General features: G+C 37.9%; 1 protein-coding gene across 9 annotated transcripts in view; it reads left to right on the plus strand.

Annotated features, from left to right (window-relative positions):
• Positions 1-21,591, plus strand: part of Cd36 (CD36 molecule (CD36 blood group)) — a 75,411-nt gene that overhangs the window by 47,052 nt on the left and 6,768 nt on the right. For all 9 annotated transcript variants that reach the window (XM_085684221.2, XM_048433543.3, XM_048433540.3 and 6 more), the window contains 7 exons: positions 8,078-8,238; positions 12,600-12,747; positions 13,187-13,366; positions 14,515-14,606; positions 16,649-16,695; positions 19,473-19,542; positions 20,388-20,575. In XM_085684221.2, coding sequence (XP_085540347.2) covers positions 8,078-8,238; positions 12,600-12,747; positions 13,187-13,366; positions 14,515-14,606; positions 16,649-16,695; positions 19,473-19,542; positions 20,388-20,575 — 886 coding nt within the window. The remainder of the gene's footprint in view (positions 1-8,077; positions 8,239-12,599; positions 12,748-13,186; positions 13,367-14,514; positions 14,607-16,648; positions 16,696-19,472; positions 19,543-20,387; positions 20,576-21,591) is intronic.

Consider the following 21,591-nt stretch of genomic DNA (forward strand, 5'->3'; position numbering starts at 1 on the left):
CCTGGAAAACTCCTCTTTTTAAATAGGGATAATAGTCATTACTAATGCATAGAATCAGTGTTTACTCAAGTGTTTACTCACCTGAGGATCTGGTTCTCTCGAAAGTTCAGGGAACATGTTATATAGGGCACATTTTGTCATACATCAATAAGGTGGAGTTTTAGCTCAGATTGGAATGATTTAAGAAGATGGATACATTCATCATCATCTCTCAGCCTAGTTCATTTTAATTAGGTTCACATTCAAAGGAAGATAAATGAATGGAAGATTTCCCATATATAATGTGGGGAAGCCCATCTCCTGTCATCCTGCCGGAGAGCTGGAAATTCAAGCGGTGTCAGCAGTTTGGAAATAGAGGTCACAAATGAAATAAAGCTCTCGACATCATACTCAAAGGCAGGGAAAGGGCTGTTGCGCCTGTCCTGCCCAGAAGCACCCGTGTTCAGTTGAGAAACTATCAACTAACAGTGACCAAGAGCAATAGCCAGGAGCAATGACCTCAGTTCCTAGACTGGTCTGATCCTAGCAACCTAGATAGACAGTAACTGTACTGCAGCGAGGAGAGTCAGACATATTAATATTAATTTTCACTAGAATTTTCATTAATACCAAGACCTTTTGTCTCTTATCCATTCTTTAATTTTTGGCACTATGGCAATCCTTGAGATATAAGCAAATTTCATATCTATTCACAGGAGCATTGGCTTAATGGAATTAATGTAAAAATGAACTTCCATTATTGTTATTCACAAATAGATGTTACTACTTTGGGATTTTTGCTTTCTTTTCGTTACAAATGCTAAATCTGTAAGGTGAAAGATTCTCTCTCACTGAGTTCCTTTATTGCCATCTCACTATGCAGAGTGTTGAAAGTAAGACTTCCTACACACACACACACACACACACACACACACGCACGCACACACACGCACGCACGCATGCACACACACACGCACACACTCGCACACGCGCACGCACACACGCGCACACACACACGCACACACACGCACACGCACACACACATGCACACACACACGCACACACACACGCACACACTCGCACACGCGCACGCACACACGCACACACACACACACACGCACGCACACACACACTATGTTTCTTGATAACTAATTAATGATCATCTCTTCTTACATTTCTCCAGCAGTTTACATTTAATAAAATGTATGCTATATTTTGCAGTACACATATTGAAATATGCATGCTATATACAGATTAGGCATAATTTTTATTTGAAACATAGCCCCTTCAATGTCTTCTCCAGTTTTGCTTGGTAGTATTAGAATTGTAGAATTACAAAGAAGGGTGTAGGCGGGAGAGGAAATGGAACTGCCACTGCTCGGTCCCTTTCTGTTTGGTCCCTTGTGGTTTCCACCTGGATCATTGCAGAGCATTACCTGTGTAAACACATGGACCAGAACTTTCTTGTGAACAAAAAGTCACAATCTCCCATGACTAACATGGACAATGGCTGAATAGTTAATCTTTTCTTTATGTAGCACAATTGAATTACATAACCTTTCTTGAGTGATACATGAAAGCTAACACCATTTTATATTAAATCTTTAATAACTTTCTCAGAGATCACAAAGGGAGCTTATAAAAAGAGAGTTTTATTTAATTTATAGAATGAATAATTGGGAGCGAGCAAAATAAAAGTTTTTTTTTTCAACAAGTATAAGAACTATCTAAGAAAACGTGTGTCTTGTGCAAGAACAAGGACAAAGCTTTTAGAATATAGGGCTAAATTGTGTATAATATGAAAATCAATGTTATGTAGGAAGAAAAATAGATTATTCATGCAAATGGAAGAAGACACAATGAAATTTTATTTGATTTTTGAAGAAGTATTTAATTTGAAAAGCCCGTAAAGGATGTGTTGGAAATTTCAAAAGGACTGATTAACAGTAAGGGAAAGCTGTGGGATGCAGCTGAATGCACTTAAGAAGGAACAGCTCAAGATCTCTATGGAAGGCAAGTTAGGAAGGCCGGAAAATCAGGTAGTGGATGGCTACAAGAAAACAGTGCCTTCGGACACTGTAGGCACAGGCACATATGAGCTCACAGAGACTAGCAGCGTCAGAAGACCTGCAAACGCTCAAAATAGACAAAACCGCAGCCCAGAGAAGGAGGAATGGACGCAAAGTCCCACCCCTTACCTAAAAGCTATTTACAGTTGATTTCTGCTGGGGAAGAAAATAAAAATCACTCTTCTTCAATGAAGTTCACTGAGTATCTAAACTATGCACCAGGAGAGGTTCCATGCCAACAAGTAGTTGGCCAAGACAAAATGGACACCATGTTTCATTGTTTGGTTTGGTTTAGGTTTTCTGCTTGGTTTGTCTTATTGTTTTTGGTTTGTTTCTTTAATTTTAATTTTTTACAGAGAGACAGACAGAGAGACAGGGAGAGAGAGAGACTGTGAAGTAGAATCCATAGGGTGATGTAAGCGGGAAGGCTCTGAGAGAAGTTGGAATTGGGGAAGGAGAGGGAAACGATCAGAATATATTGTATAACATCGAAAGATAGAGAATTTTGCAGAATTACTAGAATATAAGAGAGTCGGGTATAAAGCAATATACTTAGATTTGTGAAGTTTTAAACACTATGAAAAAGAGTAATTGATGATGTAAAAAACAGTTGGCATATTATTTTCAGAATAATATAAGAAACACAAATTTAGAGATAAATGTCATCAACTAACTAGTAGTATTACTAGGAGTTTCCCATATAAAATTGATTTAATTTTCATTAACATGTGATATTATTTGACCTATTTTACAATCTCTTAAACCAGCATTCCATCTTAAGTAGTAAATACGAAAAATTAGAGACTAAATGATATAACCTTGAATACTATGATCCTAGAATGAATGTGGTTGGGAAACGAAAACATGAAATCTTCAAAAGAATAAGCATTGTGGGACAGAACCTCTATAGAAGTGAGATTAAAATTACACTAATAGAAATGTCTTTGGTTACAGGCCCATTATATTGCAAAAGGACTAAAATGGTAATACTTTAGAAAAATTGATGGATTCCTAGATGCATTGTTATTTCCCATAGGGGGACTAAATCAGGGGAGAGAGGAATAAATGTGGCATTCCAGAATATGCCCACCTAATTTGTTGATGGAAATAGATACAGTGAAAGGCACCGAAGTTTTATAAGTGGCTTGACATGAACATCAGTCTGTATTCAAAGGTCAGAGTTCTGACAGATTTGATGATTGCTGTGAGGTTACAGATAAAACTGAACAAACACATTGCCTTCCAGGGGTTGAGTGTCCAGAGGAGAAGGATTGCTTACTACAGACTTCTGCATTGTCAAAAGCGAGGAGAAACAGAAAAGAAAAAAAATCTGGGTTTTATGAAACAGGAATAGGGAGTATAATTTCTTAGAAGTTAAGAGGAAAACTGATACAAAGGGAAGCCGAAATGAAATGTTTCCTGGCTGATGAACATTAAATCAGCAGCGACTAGGGACTGAGCAGACAGCTGTCCTGGTGATATATTTGCCAAGCAGACATGAGAACCTGAACTCAATGCTCAAACCCATGTAAAATCCCTGCCATGGTAGATTGTACTTGTAACCTCAGCCATGGAGGGACAGAGTCAGATGTCTGGGGAGTTCTGGCCAGCAGTCTAACCTGAGCTCCCGGTCAATGAGGGATTTTGCCTCACAAAGGAGTGGAGACTTCCTAAAGACTGAAAACTGAGATTGATTTCAGGATACCACATGCAAGAGCTCACTATTGTGAAATGAGAGATATATGTGTAATCTTTCACAAAAGGAAATGGGGTAATATAGGACCAGGGTCAAAAGGAGATTGCACAAAGCTAGAAATGGAGGGGAGAATGGAATCCACTACTCATTTATTAAATTGATAAATTTTGGACAATAGTCTATATTTGCATAATATATAGTTGTAGTATTCCTGGAAATTAGGCAAGAATTCATGTCCTTTCATGGTACTTAAAAGCCCAGTAAAAATGTCTTTAACCAATATATATGTAAGGATTATTCTCCCATATAATGGCATGAGATTAAGTAACAGTAGAACAACTAAGTTAAAATAACAACATGCATACCACACATCCCTCCACAGAAATATAAACAATGGCTCACCATCAATGATTTAGAAACAGAACTCAGTACATGTGAGGTTCTTTTCCTTTCCATGGTCAATAGCATATAGTTCACTTCCAACCGGGATGAAATCTCTCATTCTAGATTCTTACATAAACTATGAAAGGCTAATTTTTCGAACCTCTGAAATATTGACTCTTAATGCTCCAATATACATCAATACATTTTATTCCCTATTTAATTGATTATATCCTAACACTAAAGCCATTTGTTCTTTTTAACATAACTGTCACCAATAATCTATTGAATTCTCGTTAACTTTGCAGATATACCACATAAATATTAGAAATTTTATTAGTTTATCTTAATTGTGCATACTAATGAGTTTCTTGATGATATTTTCTACATGTGTAGAATATATTTTGATCATAGTAACCCCTTATGATCTTATTTGTCCCCTCTCAATGATATCTTTTCTCTAACACTATGCCTACCTGATTTTCTTTCATTACTGGTGATAGGATGAGTTCAATTTGTGTTGTTCACATGAGAACAGGTAGGATTCAATGATCTCTTCCCCCCCCATTCCCAATGAAATTCTGTGGGTCCATCCTTGGGCACAGAATGGCCAGCCACTGAGAAGTCTGAGTTCTTGAGAATAGCAGCCATACCGTGACTGGGAGACAGCATGGCACCATGCTCCTTCCTTCTTCCGGTTCCTACATGCCTTTAGCCCCTTTGTCATGGACGTTTCTGAGATTTCAAGAGAGCAGTAGGATAGAGGGGCCTCTTTCAAGGCTGAGCCAGCACTGAGTGCTCACATACACTGGCCACTCTCGCCAGTTAGGAATCTCTGCAATAACCATCCCACCCCTGCTAAAAACGAACTTCTCTGAACAAAGCACTGCTTGAGGCTTGTCTGTGAGCACGGAGGTGAAGATTAACAAGACAGTGGAAGGGCGCAAGTCCACTCAGCAAAATAAAAACAGTTGTTAGTGCCTACAACTTCCACAGCCATGAGCATTTGACCAGATTTACTGTAGGGGAACAGAATTCCCTCCTGGGAAGTGAAGCTTCAAATCTGCACAGAATGAGGCTGGTCACTCCCACCATGGCTATCATACTGCTGACCATACTGTCCTGCTTAGAACCAGTACAGGGTTGATGGGATGTGCGGGGGAAGGACAAACATCTGCCTTTGAAGGAAGTGTTTAACGCAGAAGACGTAAAAATCATCACTGATTAAGTAACAGAAAAAGAAATGTCATGTAGTATTGTAACTGTCACATGACTGCATTAGATAGCGAATACCTGACCACAGACTTTGGGCAGCCTGGGAAGGAAATGATGGTGGGTTTCGCTCTAGCACATGGAGTCTGTCTCCACAGTACTAGCAGTGAGCACTTGCCGGATGGCTTCTGTGTGTTCATGCCGCTCAGCCCACACTTCTTAGCTACTATAATTCGTGAGGTGAAGACAAACCGTGTTCAAATGTCATCCATATGTTATTTGCTTCTAAATGTGCTTAGTTCATATGGCTCAACATATCTAACCTTTACATTAGGAGGAAATAAAGATATAAATAACTGAAATAATCTGTCTGAATCCACACAGGTTTCTAGTATCTAGTTTCTAGTATGGTATCTAGTTTCACTGCATACTGAGCGTTCTACCCATGATTCTCAGTTTTTATGACCTCTTTGGGCATTAAGGCATTTTCTTTCAGTTTTTGTGCTTCCTCTACTCCAGTACAGAAAAATATAAAGTTATCTTAATTATTACTTTGACGGTCATGTGAATGACACACGCATTCCTGGTGTTGCTATTACATTACAAGAATGCTCACCCACATAACTTTCAAAGTTAGTGTGTACATCTCAGTCTTTGAATGACAGCTCTCTTCCTGCCCCACCCACCAGTCCAGCGGCTGCTCTGTTCACAGAACAAAACAACACGTACAGTCTGAAACCATTTCAGGTTCAGAAGAGTGTAGTGACTTATTTTCATGAAGACTGAAATGAATCTGTACTTTTAATGACACAAGACCCCTAATAGCTATTATGTTGGGCCTTATAAATTTTATGACCTGTTGATGCTTGTGTGTGTGTGTGTGGGGGGGGTCTTTTCTCATAGTCTTCTGACATAGTTGAATCAATACAGATTTCAGCTTTGACATTCACAAACACCTTTATTTTAAGAAAAGCATGTAGTCTTAGTTTTGTAAGTGTGACCTAATACTGGGCTAGTGCGGAAGACTACATTTTGGCAGCATGTCTTTTTTTCAAGGATACTCTAACAGAAAAGCACTAGAAATCTGAACATCACATGAGCAGCTCTTGTTCCAGTGCATCTGCCTACACCACTCCCGAGCAGCCCTCGTTCAAGAGTCCTTGGGACACACCACGACAGTTTCAAACCCATCCTAGCCTGCTGCCTCCTTCTGGTCTCTCGACTCCCATTGTGCTCTGCATTAAGCAACATGATTCCCAAAGACATGAAACTTGATTTCACATCCACGATCGAAGAGTAGACATGACCAGGGTGTGTGTGTGTGTGTGTGACAGGGAAATTTAGTAACAGTGTGAAGCAACAGGGGACTGGTGGAAGGGTCAGTGAGGCGGATTTCCTCAGCCACTGTGATACTACTTGACTGGGCTGCACTTGCGACAGCCATTTGCTTTCTCGGAGGTTCAACCTCAAATGCTTCTTACCCTTTCCTGACCCCGTCATTCGGTGAACTAATATTTCCAGGTGAGGAAAGAAAAGTAGGCTATGTTGTCCCTGTGTTCATCGATTCCACTAGGCTAAGTTTCTGTGAAATAGGTTCCTTCCTTTTCTCCTTACACACTCTTGGACTTAGGCATTCTTTTCAAATCACTTAATGGGAATTTCTACCAGCTACAAACTCTCTTTCTTTGCATTAGCTGCTATGACTTCGTGGACTTCCTGTTCAGAGAGTGACTGCCCTGGACAGCAGCTGGGCTAGTCTCTATGGTAACTCTCTTACCTAGCAGACAATGAGTTGCGCCCTAAGGGGCTTTGTGGCTTCCCACTTGGTCTCAAATCTCCTAAACAGGAGGCAGCTTGTAACAGAACACGGTTCAGTTCCTTTGTTACATAGTTTCTTCTTGTGTATTTCCAGCACAACTCATTTACATGATTTCTAATGTGTATCACGCCGCACACAGACAGACAGACAAGCACGCATGCACACATGCAGACACACACACACACACACACAGAGAGAGAGAGAGAGAGAGAGAGAGAGAGACAGACAGACAGACAGACAGACAGACAATATTCCTTCTTAATCTTGTTTTTTTCTTTGAAAATTAGTAGTACAGTGATAAATTAAGCAGTTATATCTTTTGGAAATAGAATCGGGTATTCCTGCAAAAATACAGTGATTTCCAGGGGTCATGTTGAATGGGATTCCAAAGAGGAAAATCCATACTTACGTAATTCATCGTGAGCATTTATGATCTCCATTTAACGAAGATCAGTCCCAGTCCCTTGAATTGCCAAACTTGGGAAGAAGGATGGGTTTTGGTGCTGTTGCTGGGTGAAACTCTCAATAGTACTTAAGTTTTCTCTCAGCATTTGTCCTTGGTGTCTCCCCAACACTGCTCCTCAAGGATAGAAGACTATACCTGGCAAAGTGTCTTCGGTGCGATAACTTTTAGAATTAGCTTAATTTCCTGTTTTGTTGACTAAGGAAGTGTTGACATGAGTTCACGTGAAAGCTGCCTTTAGAACATGACAAGGATGGCTTTGACACTCTCACACAGATTCTCTGCATCAACTTTAACCAAGAGAGGGTGCTTTACGGGGACAACGTTTCTGCCTTAAGTGTGTGACCAAGTTACACAAGTGCTCTCAAGTTGTTCCTTTTAGTCAAAGTATAACAAGGTCTTAGAAGTGTCCGTGTTCATTGTAAAGACACAACCCAAACTTGTTTGATTTTCCACAGGAAGTTGTCCTTGAAGAAGGAACAACTGCTTACCAAAACTGGGTTAAAACAGGCACCACTGTGTACAGACAGTTTTGGATCTTTGATGTGCAAAATCCAGATGATGTGGCAAAGAACAGCGACAAAATCAAAGTGAAACAGAGAGGACCTTATACATACAGGTGAGCGAGTTCTTGAGACTCAGCAGTGTTCTCACGTCATTTCTGAGAAGTATTCCTCCCAGGAAGCTCCATTGTATTGAAATGTATTTATTTCCTTGCCATTAGCTTACTTCTTACCTTGCCTGTAATGGATCTTTTCTCTATAGGTTTAACAACTCCTTGTGTTGCTATACATATGTGGCATTCAACTGTTAGCAGATTTTGATTGTGCAGAAAAGAACTATAGAACTTATTATCAACTTAAAGCTCTCAGATAACTGCCCTCCACAACTTACGGGTGTTTTGTTTGACACTTTTGTCGTGTTCCTAATTCCACAGTGAGCATGTTGAACGTTTGAAGTGTACATGGTGAACATGGTAAAATGAATTAAGAATCTTACAACTGTGATTGCCACGGCATGGCTCTAGGCTGGGAACAATGGCAACAACACCAACCTCTATGCCAAGGGAGTTAAAGCCTCTGCCTGTAGGTTTTTAACTCCTCTGTGTGTTTCAGATACTTTGAGAACCACAAGCTAAAATGATTTTGCCTAATGGCAAGTGCTGAGGTTGTCTAGGTGTGGAGATTTACATAGCAATTTAAACCTTCTATTGTCTCATTATGCTATACCTTCATCTTAAGTGCTCTGATGGTTGATTTAATAAGATTATGAATAGAATCTTAAATGAATGAGTCTAGGAGAGATAATCAGTCAGGAACTACCACTGTATGCAGAAAAAAAAAAACAAAACAGACAGTCTAAAGGGAGGATATTTGTCCACATTCACAGATATAGGGACTGATAATCATTTTTCTGCATACATTTTCTTCTATTAAAACCATAGATCCTCTTTTTTTTTTTAACTCTCAAAGCTGTCAAACGCACTGTAAAACTACGCTGGCTGTGAATTAGGAATAACTTTAATTTCCCATGAGAACACTGTTGAGTATTTTGTATCATTCTTCACGCATTTATGTGATTTCCTCTCAAGGAGAAACACAACTACTTATGTGTTGTAGGAGGCTGCCAGTTAGTTCCCGGCTGATCAGCCCAGAAATAATCACACAAAAGTCATATTATTTGCAATACTGTTTGGTCAATAGCTTAAGCATATATCTGACTAACTCTTATATTCTAACCTAGCCCATCTCCATTAATCTGCGTGTCATCATGTGGCTGTGGCTTACTGGGTAAAAAAGTTCCATCCTGAGCATCTGTCTCAGATTTTCGTGGCTATTCGCTGACTCCACCTTCTTTCTCCCAGCATTCGGTTTAGTTTTCCCTGCCTAGCTAAATTCTGTCTTGCTATAGGCCAAAACAGTTTTTTTAATTCATTATCCAATAAAAGCAGCACATATATAGAAGGACTTCCCACGTCACTTATGTAACATAATTAAATTATATTCACATTATTGTATTCCTAATTATCTTTATAATCCACAGTTGTAGTTCCTAAGAATTTTGTACATTATGTCATTGTTTATTTTTTATCCCTTTTAAAGCACGTTTCTAGATTAACATCTGACACTCTAAATTATGAAGACAAAGCAGTAGTTGTTGTAATGTAGTAGGTCATGCCTACTATACCAACATGCAATCTATGGGCTAACATGCTTCCTACTATACCAACATGCAATCTATGGGCTAACATGCTTCCTACTATACCAACATACAATCTATGGGTTAACATGCTTTAACAGTTTTCTATTTAGTGCAAATATCACCAATTCACAATTTGGCCAAGGAAAACTGTTTTTATAACTGCAAAGAAAATATGTTTATATTATTGTACTTATTAGCAAGCTATGAATATCTAATTTCTAAGAAATGTGATGGTATCTACGTTTGTATATATGGTATCTAAGTTTGTATCTATGAAATCTGTAATCCATGATAAGACACTAAAAATGAAGTCTAAAATATATGCCTAAAATGACCAAAGCATAAAATATATGCCTAAAGTGACCAAGTGTGAGAAGAAGAGAATAGATAATAGAATTTAAGAACCTTTCATGCCCTTGTTGCTGCTGCTGTTGTTGTTGTTATTTAGGGATAATGATTCTCTGTTTGGGATTTTTGCTTAAAATTTTATTTGTTTAGCAATACTGATTTTCACCTTTAAGGATTTTATGGGTCTAAAGAAGTATAATCATAGCAATTAAGCCTAGTTATATTCTTCTAGAAAGTATGTGTGTGTGTCCTATAGGATTCATTCCTACAACTTAGAGTCTAGCTCCACATAAAACTTAAAGCGGCAAATTAGGTACATATTTTTCGTTTGTCAAGGCAACAGAGAAAGCTGGCAAGGAGTAGGATTTATAGATACAATTTACAGACAGCAAGCTCTCCTTTGTATGGCAATTTCAAATTGGCCTTGATGAAGTGTGAGTTATCTTGTCTCATGACATCAACAAACGACGAAATTTCTTTAGCTTAGCTTGTTTAGAATCTTTGGAATAAATGGAGGATAATCAACCGCTTTAAAAAAGTTACTATTTTGAAGGTTTTCTATATACTAGGTAAAATCATTCCTGGCTCTGAATTCAATTTAAATTAAGGCTGTAGGAAAATATGCCTCTTAAAACAGAACCACTGGTTGATTTGGTAAAGAACTGCTAGAATGACGTGGTGAAGCATTGACTAACAATATAAGACATGGTCAAAGCATAAAATTACCTGGTTTAATATCATAATTATACCCCAACCTATCATGACTCTGATTACTGTAGTCCCTTTGGTTATTTTAAATTTTAATTTTATCTTTGTTTTGACAAGAATACTAACGAAGGCATCAAGTAAACATCTTTGGCAACTTATTTGCCTTAATCTTATTAACCAATACATTCCAAGGTTTCCTTTTTTTATTTTAAGAAGAGAGTGATTATGTTCTTTCAAAAGAACTTTTTTAAGAGGAGACCATATTTTACTGATTTTTCTCTTACTGAGTGCCATCTACTGGTTTAAGGTTGTAAGTATTATTTAAGGGAAAAAAATATCCAAAATTATTTAGGTTTTCTTTCACTTAGTCATAACTGCATCAAAGTTTCTGAAGTTGCTGTAGGCTTACTTGAGTTATTATTAATAGGTACCTTAATTTCAAAATAGTTATTTTATCACAAAATCATTATTAAGAATTAGTGCCTTGAGATGTTTCAGATTTTCTTAGGTTGTGAAAGTATCTCACTCAACAGATACTTTTCATTAAACAATAAAAGTTCTTATTTTTATTTAAACCATGTTTTGAAGTAATATGGCCATTACCTTGCTTATGCATGGAGAAGTTAGAGTCAGGTGTGACGGTTTATCTTTGTAACTACAGCACTGGAAAGGTCGGCATATAGCTAATTTATGTCCTTCCTGTCCTACAGAGTTCAAGGTCAGCCTGAGCTGAAACATGCCAAGAAGTACAAAAAAAATACTGAAAAAACGCAAAGTCACAATGTGCATGGGTCCCCATAATCTGTATTCCACAGGAATTCACATTTCATATCAAACTTGTAGGCTCATGCTTTTTTCAATCTATACAGTAGTCATAACTCTCCTCATACACTTGGCATCCAGGTATAGAAAAGTGTTCTGAGGGATGTCTACCTTATTTAACTTTAATTGATAGCTTGTACCAACAAAGTGTTTTTTTACAAAACAATATCTTTTAACACAGTCATGAAAAGTATTGCAATTGTTGAGCCAAAAGACTAGAAATAAGAACTCCAGAGATAAAATGAAGGAATAGAATTAGTTCTGGACCCCTTTAAATGGACTCTGTTGCTCCTTGTTGGTTTCACAAATGAACTTACAGCATGAATGTTGGATAGATTACACACTTTGAGAGGTCTTTCTAATATGAAAAATACACTCATACTCGCTGACCTCCTTACCCTCAGGATAAAGACCACTATTTAATTATATAGCCCTTTTAATTTTTAAAAACTTGTTTGTGCCTTTTATTACCACCAACTGTTTTTCTCTCACTCTATAATTAAACAGAACTCAAACACTTGAATTTCTCAAACCACATCATCATCATCTTCAGTATTTTGTACTTGCTACTTTTAATACTTCTTATGTTCATTTCTATTCACTTGGACCATCACATGAAATTATTGCCAAAATGTCTTCAACCCATTCCACTTTGATTTCCCAAGACCATCATTTATTTTAACTCAGTACTATTCCATTTTCCTATCCCCAGGTTTAAGACCCTTTCTGATTAGACTTCCAGAGATGGAGTGTTAAATAGCTATTTACCACTGTAATTCTATGAGTTGATGTAAATTGTTCTGGGTTAAAATAGTTGTTGAATGAATCGAGACATTTGATATCTAGTGGTCACACAGTACATTGATTTCTTCCCATTTTGTTGGTTTCTCCTTATTTCAGAGTTCGTTACCTAGCCAAGGAGAATATAACTCAGAACCGTGAGGACAACACTGTCTCTTTTGTACAGCCCAACGGAGCAATCTTTGAGCCTTCGCTGTCTGTCGGAACCGAGAATGACACCTTCACAGTTCTCAATCTGGCTGTGGCAGTGAGTGGATTAATAGCTACCGTGTGGAAGAGTGCAGTCAGACTCTGTCGTAATTCATCTAATCACCTTCATCACTTGGCTTTAGCTTTCTTTTCAGTTATAAAAACCATGAGTTTATTTTATTTTGTCCACTAATCGACTTAAGTATCATTTTATAACACCTCTTAATTTGAATGTCTTCCTCTGGCTAGAAATTATTCAGAAAAAAATGTAGTCGTGACGGAATTAGAAAAATGACACAAATTATAACTTTAGTCTAGACAGAAATTGACAGATTTTTGAAGGCTTAGTTGTATTTTAATTAAATTTAATTGTTACCTTTAGTCCACCTATTTAAGAAATGGCATATACTGATTTCTCAAACAGTGATCTATGTTTAGTCCACTTCTTTAGGAAAAGGCATATACTGATTTCTCAAAGAGTGATCTATGTTTCGTAGGCTGCGCCACATATATACACAAACTCGTTTGTTCAATCTGTGCTCAATTCACTCATCAAGAAGTCCAAGTCGTCCATGTTCCAAAATAGAACCTTGAAAGAACTGCTGTGGGGTTACAAGGATCCATTTCTGAGTTTGGTTCCGTATCCTATTTCTACCACAGTTGGAGTGTTTTATCCTGTAAGTACCAAATGTACATGAGGACATTGTTATCTTTAATTATAGAAATAAAATGGCATTGGGGAAATTTTTATAGTTTTGCATATTAGAATTCTTAGTTATTCTGAGCATATATAATGAATTCATTTTTAAAGTCTCGACCTTATATGCTGTAAGGTTTGTAAGTTAAAAATTCTTTAATGAGTTTGACTAAACTCATTTTAATTTAAAAATTAATCAAATTTTGATTCTTGAAGACAACTGAAAATTCATCTGTAAATCTTTGCATGTTATGTTTAATTTTAATTATTGGTTCTGAAGAACCAAGGTTACTATGTTTTTGTCTTAAAATTCAAACATATTGATCACCTCCTTCCTCATTTTTAGACCTTTAGAATTTTAAAGGATTAAAAAGCTACTGTGAATTTCTACTTGAGATATTCAGCAAGCTTCACTTACTGAAGCTTGTGCCTCAGTTTCACAGAACAGTGATTAGTGATGAAGAAGGTGTACCTTCCTGCTGTACGTAGTTGTATGTAGTTACAGCTCTAGGTTCTGAGTTACAAGTGTGATCCCAACCAAGCGTCTGCTTTGACTGCTATATCATCGGACGCTGTATAGAAATATTCCTTGGGTTTTCCATTTCCTTATTGTTAGTGTTTCAGATTATACAGATATATACTGGTTAAATATTAATTGGGAAACCTGAAGGAATTATTGTCAATTATTATTTGAATCAAATGATCACAGCTCCTTCTTTGGCTAGCAGAATCATTCATTTTGCTTGAATAATCTTCTTCCTTTTAGTGACCACTATTAACAATTTGAAAATTTAGAATACTTTTAGAAATCTGTTGTTATTCTCATGAGTTTAGATCAACGTGTCCTCACCAGGACATGCTAGGGACAGTGAAGATCACTGACTCTTGCTCCATGGCTGTGTCAGCACTGGTGCCCCTCAGTGTTTGTTAATTCTTTTCTTATATTTTGTCTCAGCACCTAGCAGTTATTGCTAGGTAACTTTTATATTCTACCATTAAAATATTTAACAATACAGAATGATGGTGAATGGCCCCTAAATGAGAAATGGGAAAGCAAGTTAGATGCACATGTTGTGACACATTAAATAGACTTGATCTATGAGTAATTGTTTTGCTTATATTTTTCAGTACAATGATACTGTAGATGGAGTTTACAAAGTTTTCAATGGGAAAGACAACGTAAGCAAAGTTGCCATAATTGAGTCCTACAAAGGAAAAAGGTAGTAAGTCTGTGTTTTTATTATATGTGTTTGTGTGTGTATGTGTGTGTGTGTGTGTGTGTGTGTGTGTGTGTGTGTGTGTGTGTGTGAGAGAGAGAGAGAGAGAGAGAGAGAGAGAGAGAGAGACTAGGCTATTCTACAGAACTATTAGTCTATTAGTATTATTTTACTACTGCTGCTATGTCACCAGAATCAGTCTATAAAACAGACGTGGCTACTGAGCGTTCTTGGCAATTGTGATATAGGAATTTAATCATTCTTCCTGCCACTTTCTTGTTCTTACAGTCTGATTGACATTCAGCAACACCAACACACGAAAAGCTTGCTTTTATTCATTCCTTCTCTTAGACAAAGAAATACAGTGTTAATTTTTATCTCTTTAGTATATCTAACATTACTGTGAACCCATACAATTAAGTAATAACAAATTAAAACATCAATACAATCTATGAGGTAGGCAAATAGATCTTACCATGACTTTTAAAATGAGCACATAAATTTTTTTTTTTTTTACACTGCGGTGTTATGTTCTAAATGAATCCAAACAAGAAAATGCTTAATGAATCCAAGCACTTTTACAATTTCCCTGCCACACCAATTTTTTTCTACTGATAGAAAATGTAATTCACATTTCAGTACAGTAATAAATCTCACAATGTGTCACCTTTGGAAAAGGGAAAGAACAAAGTGGGTTCACGATGCCATACCGTTCTTTGTCACAGCTCCTGACAGTTCATTTGAAAGATTCCTAACTACTTATGTCTGTAAAATATGAAGAAGCCAAATAAGGCCCAGGAGAGAAAAAAACTTCTTTCTTTTCTATTTATGCCATAATTCCGTGAAGACCACTAGAAGTAGATTAAAAGTATAAATGATTTTCTTAACAGACGTAACTATTACATCCACCTGCTCCCTTACATAGTTCTAACATCCAATGAGGAAGTTTTTGCTGCTGTATGCTTTTGCTTCAAGAAAAAAAAAAGAAGAAGAAGAAGAAGTTCACCCTCACATGGTTATAGCGGAGAAAAACAATTCTATGTGTTCCCTTCTGGGTTCATCATATTAAAGCTTTCGTGTTGAACACTGCTTGTACTCCCTGGGTTTCAGACTGCAGAGTGGGTTTGAAATGTGTTGTCAATTATAGGGGGGTTATAACTAAAAGTGGTTGATTCATGAATATGTCAGATTACTCAATTGTTTAACCCCTTGTGCCAGGCTGAGTATGATTGGCAGCGCTTCCTTTGAAAACGTAAGCCACGGTGTATCTTGCTGTGTTTGAGGAATGAGCAGCACTAGCTTTTCTCTTACTCAAAATGGCTTAAGAAGGTTCATGGAGATTTAATTCTATTCCTGTTAATCACACACACACACACACACACACACACACACACACACACACACACACACATTTGTATATATTTAGATGAATTAGATAATAAAAGATAAATGGGCTCTATACCTCTCTAATACTGGTACCTGATAATGCCAAAGTGGGGAGAATGTAAAACCTGCCAAAAGCGCAATGCAGAAAAGGAAAGCATGAAATTTTTACATATTTTGAACTATATGCATCCAAACAGGTGCTACTCCGCTTTCTCCCTTTTTTTCTCCCCCTTCTATATCAGGGTGAGCTTATGTCAGGAACCTCCTCAACAATTTGATTCAATTGGTATGAACAAGCAGACAAACTACCACATAGTGCATTTCTTCCAGGGAACTAAATTCCTGAGTAGAGAACTACACTCCTCTCATTTTCTTGCAGAACTATGTCTATCCAAGTGGTTTCTATTGAACTTGGCACTTAGCAGCTTGTGTTTTAGATCTGACCTGTTAAGGTTCCCAGTGCTTCCTTTGTTGCAATAAGATTAGAGGATCAAACAGTCGTGGGTTGAATGATGTGGAGTGTTTATTAAATCCTAGCTGTCATCACCTCTATTCTTCATTACGTTGATAAAAGTAGTGTTTCAAAGAAGAAAGCATGGTGCGAACATGGTGTTCTTGAAATGGGAGTGTTTGCTCATCTTATTTCTTTTATTCCTAAGGAATTTGTCCTATTGGCCAAGTTATTGCGACATGATTAATGGCACAGGTAAGAACCTTTGCTGTAATAATCAAAATGAGAAAAATCTCACCTTCTCCCACAAGTCTACCTCACTCCCAGCCAAAGGGATTCTGATGGTTCAAAGACTGTGTTTATCAAGCACCATATTTGGGAGTATTAATCTTTGGGTAGACTCAGGAAGGGGTTATCTTCCTAAAATGATAGGACTTTTAGATTAACCACAGAAGATCAGTCTTGTTTCATTGCTAGAAGCGTTTTGTAAAAACACTGCTTTGTAAAAATATCTCACTTAGTAAGCTGGTGTCTAACAGGTAGTTAAAAACAAATATAGAGGTATAATTGCTAGTCAGTTTTGTCTCAATATTAGATTGATAACTTAAATGTGAAAAGATATCCTTTCAAAAAGGAAAATACAATACCAATGAAGAAGTGAGATTGAGGCGGTAAGATTGTCGAACAGATGCAACCTAATTTGGACAAGTTGGTTAGAATGGGCAAAAAGCAAAAAAAAGAAGCAAAATTAGATGTCTATTATCTGTGAAGAATATATGTGGAAATGTGTTCTCTAAATTAGATTTGACATGCAAAGAAACAGATAAAATCTTTGATTTAAGAGATATAGGTAGGTTGGGCTTATCATTGTCCTCAAAGAAAAGCACCATACCCACTGTCCATTCGTGAAAGAAAAATGATTGTACAACACAATGGTAATCAAATATCATGAAGTAATTCAAGTCAGAGATAAGCTTTTAATCACTATGAAGCACATGCCTAATGTTTACGAAGTAGATGAGGAAATACTTAATGGAGAAACGACATAATGAAGATAATGAACGTTAAATAAAGGAAACACAGGGGCTGTTTACCTTTTCCAAGGCATAATTGAGGTTTGCAAGTTTATTTAATTTTGTCCTGTCTCATTGGATGGAAAAGGTAGAATAAAGGCATTAATGTTTTCCAAGGCACTTCTCCAAATAAATTTTCAAGTATTTCAACACTTTCATAGTTTTATAAACCTAATAATCTTTAGACAAAGAGAAATATACTATGCTCTTCTTAAACAGTCAGGAATGCTCTGTGTATGGGAGAAAAATCACTAAGGACTCTGCTTGAAACTAAAATAATGAAGGCACAGCATTTAGCCATGGTGCTGATAAGAACATCAGGCATGAAGCTGAGAATATAGAAGCAGACTATGGGAGTAAAAATGGGTATAAATAGAGATGAGTAGATCGGGAAAGATTCATGCGAGCAGAACACTTGATATGGGTCCAGGAGGGAGAAAATGGCCACTGGAACCAAGATGCCAGCGTGTGCCTATCATGATGTAAAGCTGCATCCTCCTGCAGTTTGGAACACATCCTTTCACAGGGTGGATGCACACTGAGAAAGTTTCTCCTCAGAAAAGCAACTCTCTAGTCCAAGAACCTGAGAGGTCCTCAGAGACCATGGGAAAACAAACAATCAAACATAGGAACACATGCGCAATGGTGAGCTGTACTTGTAATTCTACGTCTGGGAAAGTTGAGATGAGTGGATCCCTGGAGCTCATTGGCTGGCATGCCCAACCTGTACAGTAAGCTTCAGGTCCCAGTAAGAGACCTTGGTTCAACAATGAGGATGCCAAAATATCATAGGAATGGTCTCTAAGCGACTTACTAATATTCTGCTTCCTTTCACCCTCTTGAGGCAAGCCCCACAGTTCATATCAACTCTCCCATGCTCCTACCAATATATCCCATTCAGCTCTACTTAAAGTATTCCACTGTTTTTCTAGGCCAAAAGTCTCAAACTCATACATTCTGCCAAGAAACAGCACAGTCAGGTCTGTCGACGCAATACCAATTCCTAATACCAACTCTGTCTTAGTCATTATTCTACTGCTGTGAATAAATAGACAGCACGACCATGCCAACTCTTATAAAGGAAACCATTAATGTGGGGCTGGCTTAGGATTTCAGAGGTTTAGTCCAGTGTCACCATGGAGGGACACATGACTCCATGCAGGCAAACATGATATTGAAAAAAAATTAGAATTCTACATTCTGAACTACAGGGATCCATAAGAGTGAGCCACTGAGCCTGATTTTGGTTCTTGAAATCTGAAAACCCACCCTCGGTGGTATATTTCCTCCAGCAATGCCACCTTTACTCCAACAAGACCCTACCTGATTCCTCCCATGTAGAGCCATTCCCTGATGACTAAGCATTCAAATTTAAGCATATAGAGGCCTTTGTTTGTTTGTTCGCGGTTATGATTGGTGTTTGTTTGAGATAGGGTTTCTCTGTGTAGCTTTGCCTGTCCTCCAACTCACTCTTTAAACCAGGCTGGACTTCAATTCATAGAGATATTTCTGTGAATGCTGGGATTAAAGGTATGCATCACTACTACCCAGCTATGGGCCATTCGCATTCAAACCACACACTCCTTGCAGACAGACTCAAGGGCCAATATGATCTAGGCAACTCTTCAATGGAGATTTCCCACTCATGCCACTCTAGGCTTCATCGAATTGACAAAGATAACTGACATATCCGTTGTGATTGAAATGCGCTGTAAATATGCGTTACCTTGACAATGAAAGATCTTTGATTATGTGTATAAAACAATAAGATGTATATGCTTGAATAAATGAAATATAACCTTTTTATTTTCTGAAGACAGCTAACCCATTGGTAACTTTAAAATCGTACATACAATTCATGTTTTATTTTTCATGACTCCACTGGAAAGAGAGATTTCTAGACTGTGCGAGGGTTCACATCACATTAAAAACACTTGTCATTGGCTTGATCTCTAACAGACGCAGCCTCTTTCCCACCTTTTGTTGAGAGGTCTCGGGTGCTGCAGTTTTTCTCCTCTGACATTTGCAGGTAAGTTTCTGGAAGGCAAGCATTAGACTTTTCCATTCCAGTCGTAAAGGAAAGAATGGATGGCTTTGTTATTTACATTATTTGAAAAAGATGGACAAATATTTCTCTTGATTTTTTTTAAGATGTATTTGTTACAAGGCTGTGTTAATGATTCACAAAACAAAATTGTTTTTAACCTTGAGGGTTTTAGGATATATATACCCATGAGTACTGGACCCCACACAACTACCCCGGCTCCTCAGTCCTTTCCCTGAAGATGAGACTACAGGCAATCTTTAGACACTATAGAATGTATAAAGCTTCTGAGAAAAGGACTGCATCGCAAAAGCTTAGCTGGGGGTCAGAGAGATTCTCAATAGAGTTGTGACACACTGAACAAGACATGGAGGGCATGGGCTGAACGGTAGAGATCTGTTCCATGCACACACCCCACCAGGTGAGCAGCTCTTCCTCTAAGCTCTTTTTGAACAATGGAAATTTCATTTAAATTGAGCACAAATAAAGAATTTGAATAAGTCATATACATATTTGTTGCACAGATGAATTTAACTATGAGAAGCATCTCTGATATTTATTCCCTGTAGCAGTTCACATGTAAACCTGACCCTAGAAGATTTTTAAGAACTAAAGAATTCTTGTTTTATACTCCTGATTTTAAACATGGTATGTTGTAAATTATAAAAACAACAATAACATCAATAATTTTTTCTAAGAATAATTCAGGAATGTGTGACTGTTTTCTAAGTTAAATCAAGAATATAAAGTAGATTTAAGAAATAGAATCAGATCTGCAGAATGGAATTCAGGCTCCTATTGTGACACTCTTTCTTCAAATATCCATGTAGGTCCATCTATGCCGTGTTTGGGTCTGACATTGACCTTAAAGGAATCCCCGTGTACAGATTTGTTCTGCCAGCCAAGGCCTTTGCATCACCCCTCCAGAATCCAGACAACCACTGCTTCTGCACTGAAACCGTCGTCTCAAACAACTGTACATCATATGGTGTGCTCGACATTGGCAAATGCAAAGAAGGTATAAAGATATGCTCATCACCAAAGCTCCTGCAAATTTTTTATTTATTAATGTTTGGAACTTTTATTCATAAGTTGTAACATAAAATTAGATAGAGCTAATACATAATACATTGTATTATGAAAATCAGCCATATTCCGGAATTTATATATCACACACTTTCTCTTATATGCAGAATATAGAGTAAAATCTCCCCTTCTCCTGTGTGTGTGTATTTGTGTCTCTGGATGTGCATCGTCTGTGTATTGCTGTGTCTGTGCATCGTGTGTGTGTGTGTGTGTGTGTGTGTGTGTGTGTGTGTGCGCTTGTGTCTGTGTCTGTGTATGACTGTGTCTGTGCATCATGTGTGTGAGTCTGTGTGTGTGTGTTTGTGTCTGTGTCTGTGTGTGTGTCTGTGCATCATGTGTGTGTGTTTGTGTGTGTGCTTGTGTCTGTGCATCATGTGTGTGTGTTTGTGTGTGTGTGCTTGTGTCTGTGTGTGTCTGTGCATCATGTGTGTGTGTGTCTGTGTGTGTGCTTGTGTCTGTGTGTGTGTGTCTGTGCATCATGTGTGTATGCATTGTGTTGTGGCTGTGTGTGTATGTGTGTGTGGCTGTACATTGTGTGTGTGTCTCTGTGTGTATCTGTGCATTGTGTGTGTATGCATCGTGTGTGTGTGTGTGTGGCTGTACATCGTGTGTGTGTCTCTGTGTGTGTCTGTGCATTGTGTATGTATGCATCATGTGTGTGTGTGTATGTGTGTGTGTGGCTATACATCGTGTGTGTGTCTCTGTGTGTGTGTCTGTGCCTGTGCATCGTGTGTGTCTCTGTGTGTGTGTGTATGGCTGTACGTGTGTGTGTCTGTGCATTGTGTGTGTATGCATCGTGTGTGTGTGTCTGTGTCTGTGCATCGTGTGTGTCTCTGTGTGTGTGTGTGTGGCTGTACATCGTGTGTGTGTCTCTGTGTGTCTCTGTCTGTGCATTGTGTGTGTGCGGTTTTGAAAGTGTAATGCACACCACACTAGAGAAGGCGGGAA

The sequence above is a fragment of the Myodes glareolus genome, chromosome 27 (assembly GCF_982192425.1).
Source record: "Myodes glareolus chromosome 27, mMyoGla1.1, whole genome shotgun sequence".
Lineage (NCBI taxonomy): Eukaryota > Metazoa > Chordata > Mammalia > Rodentia > Cricetidae > Myodes > Myodes glareolus.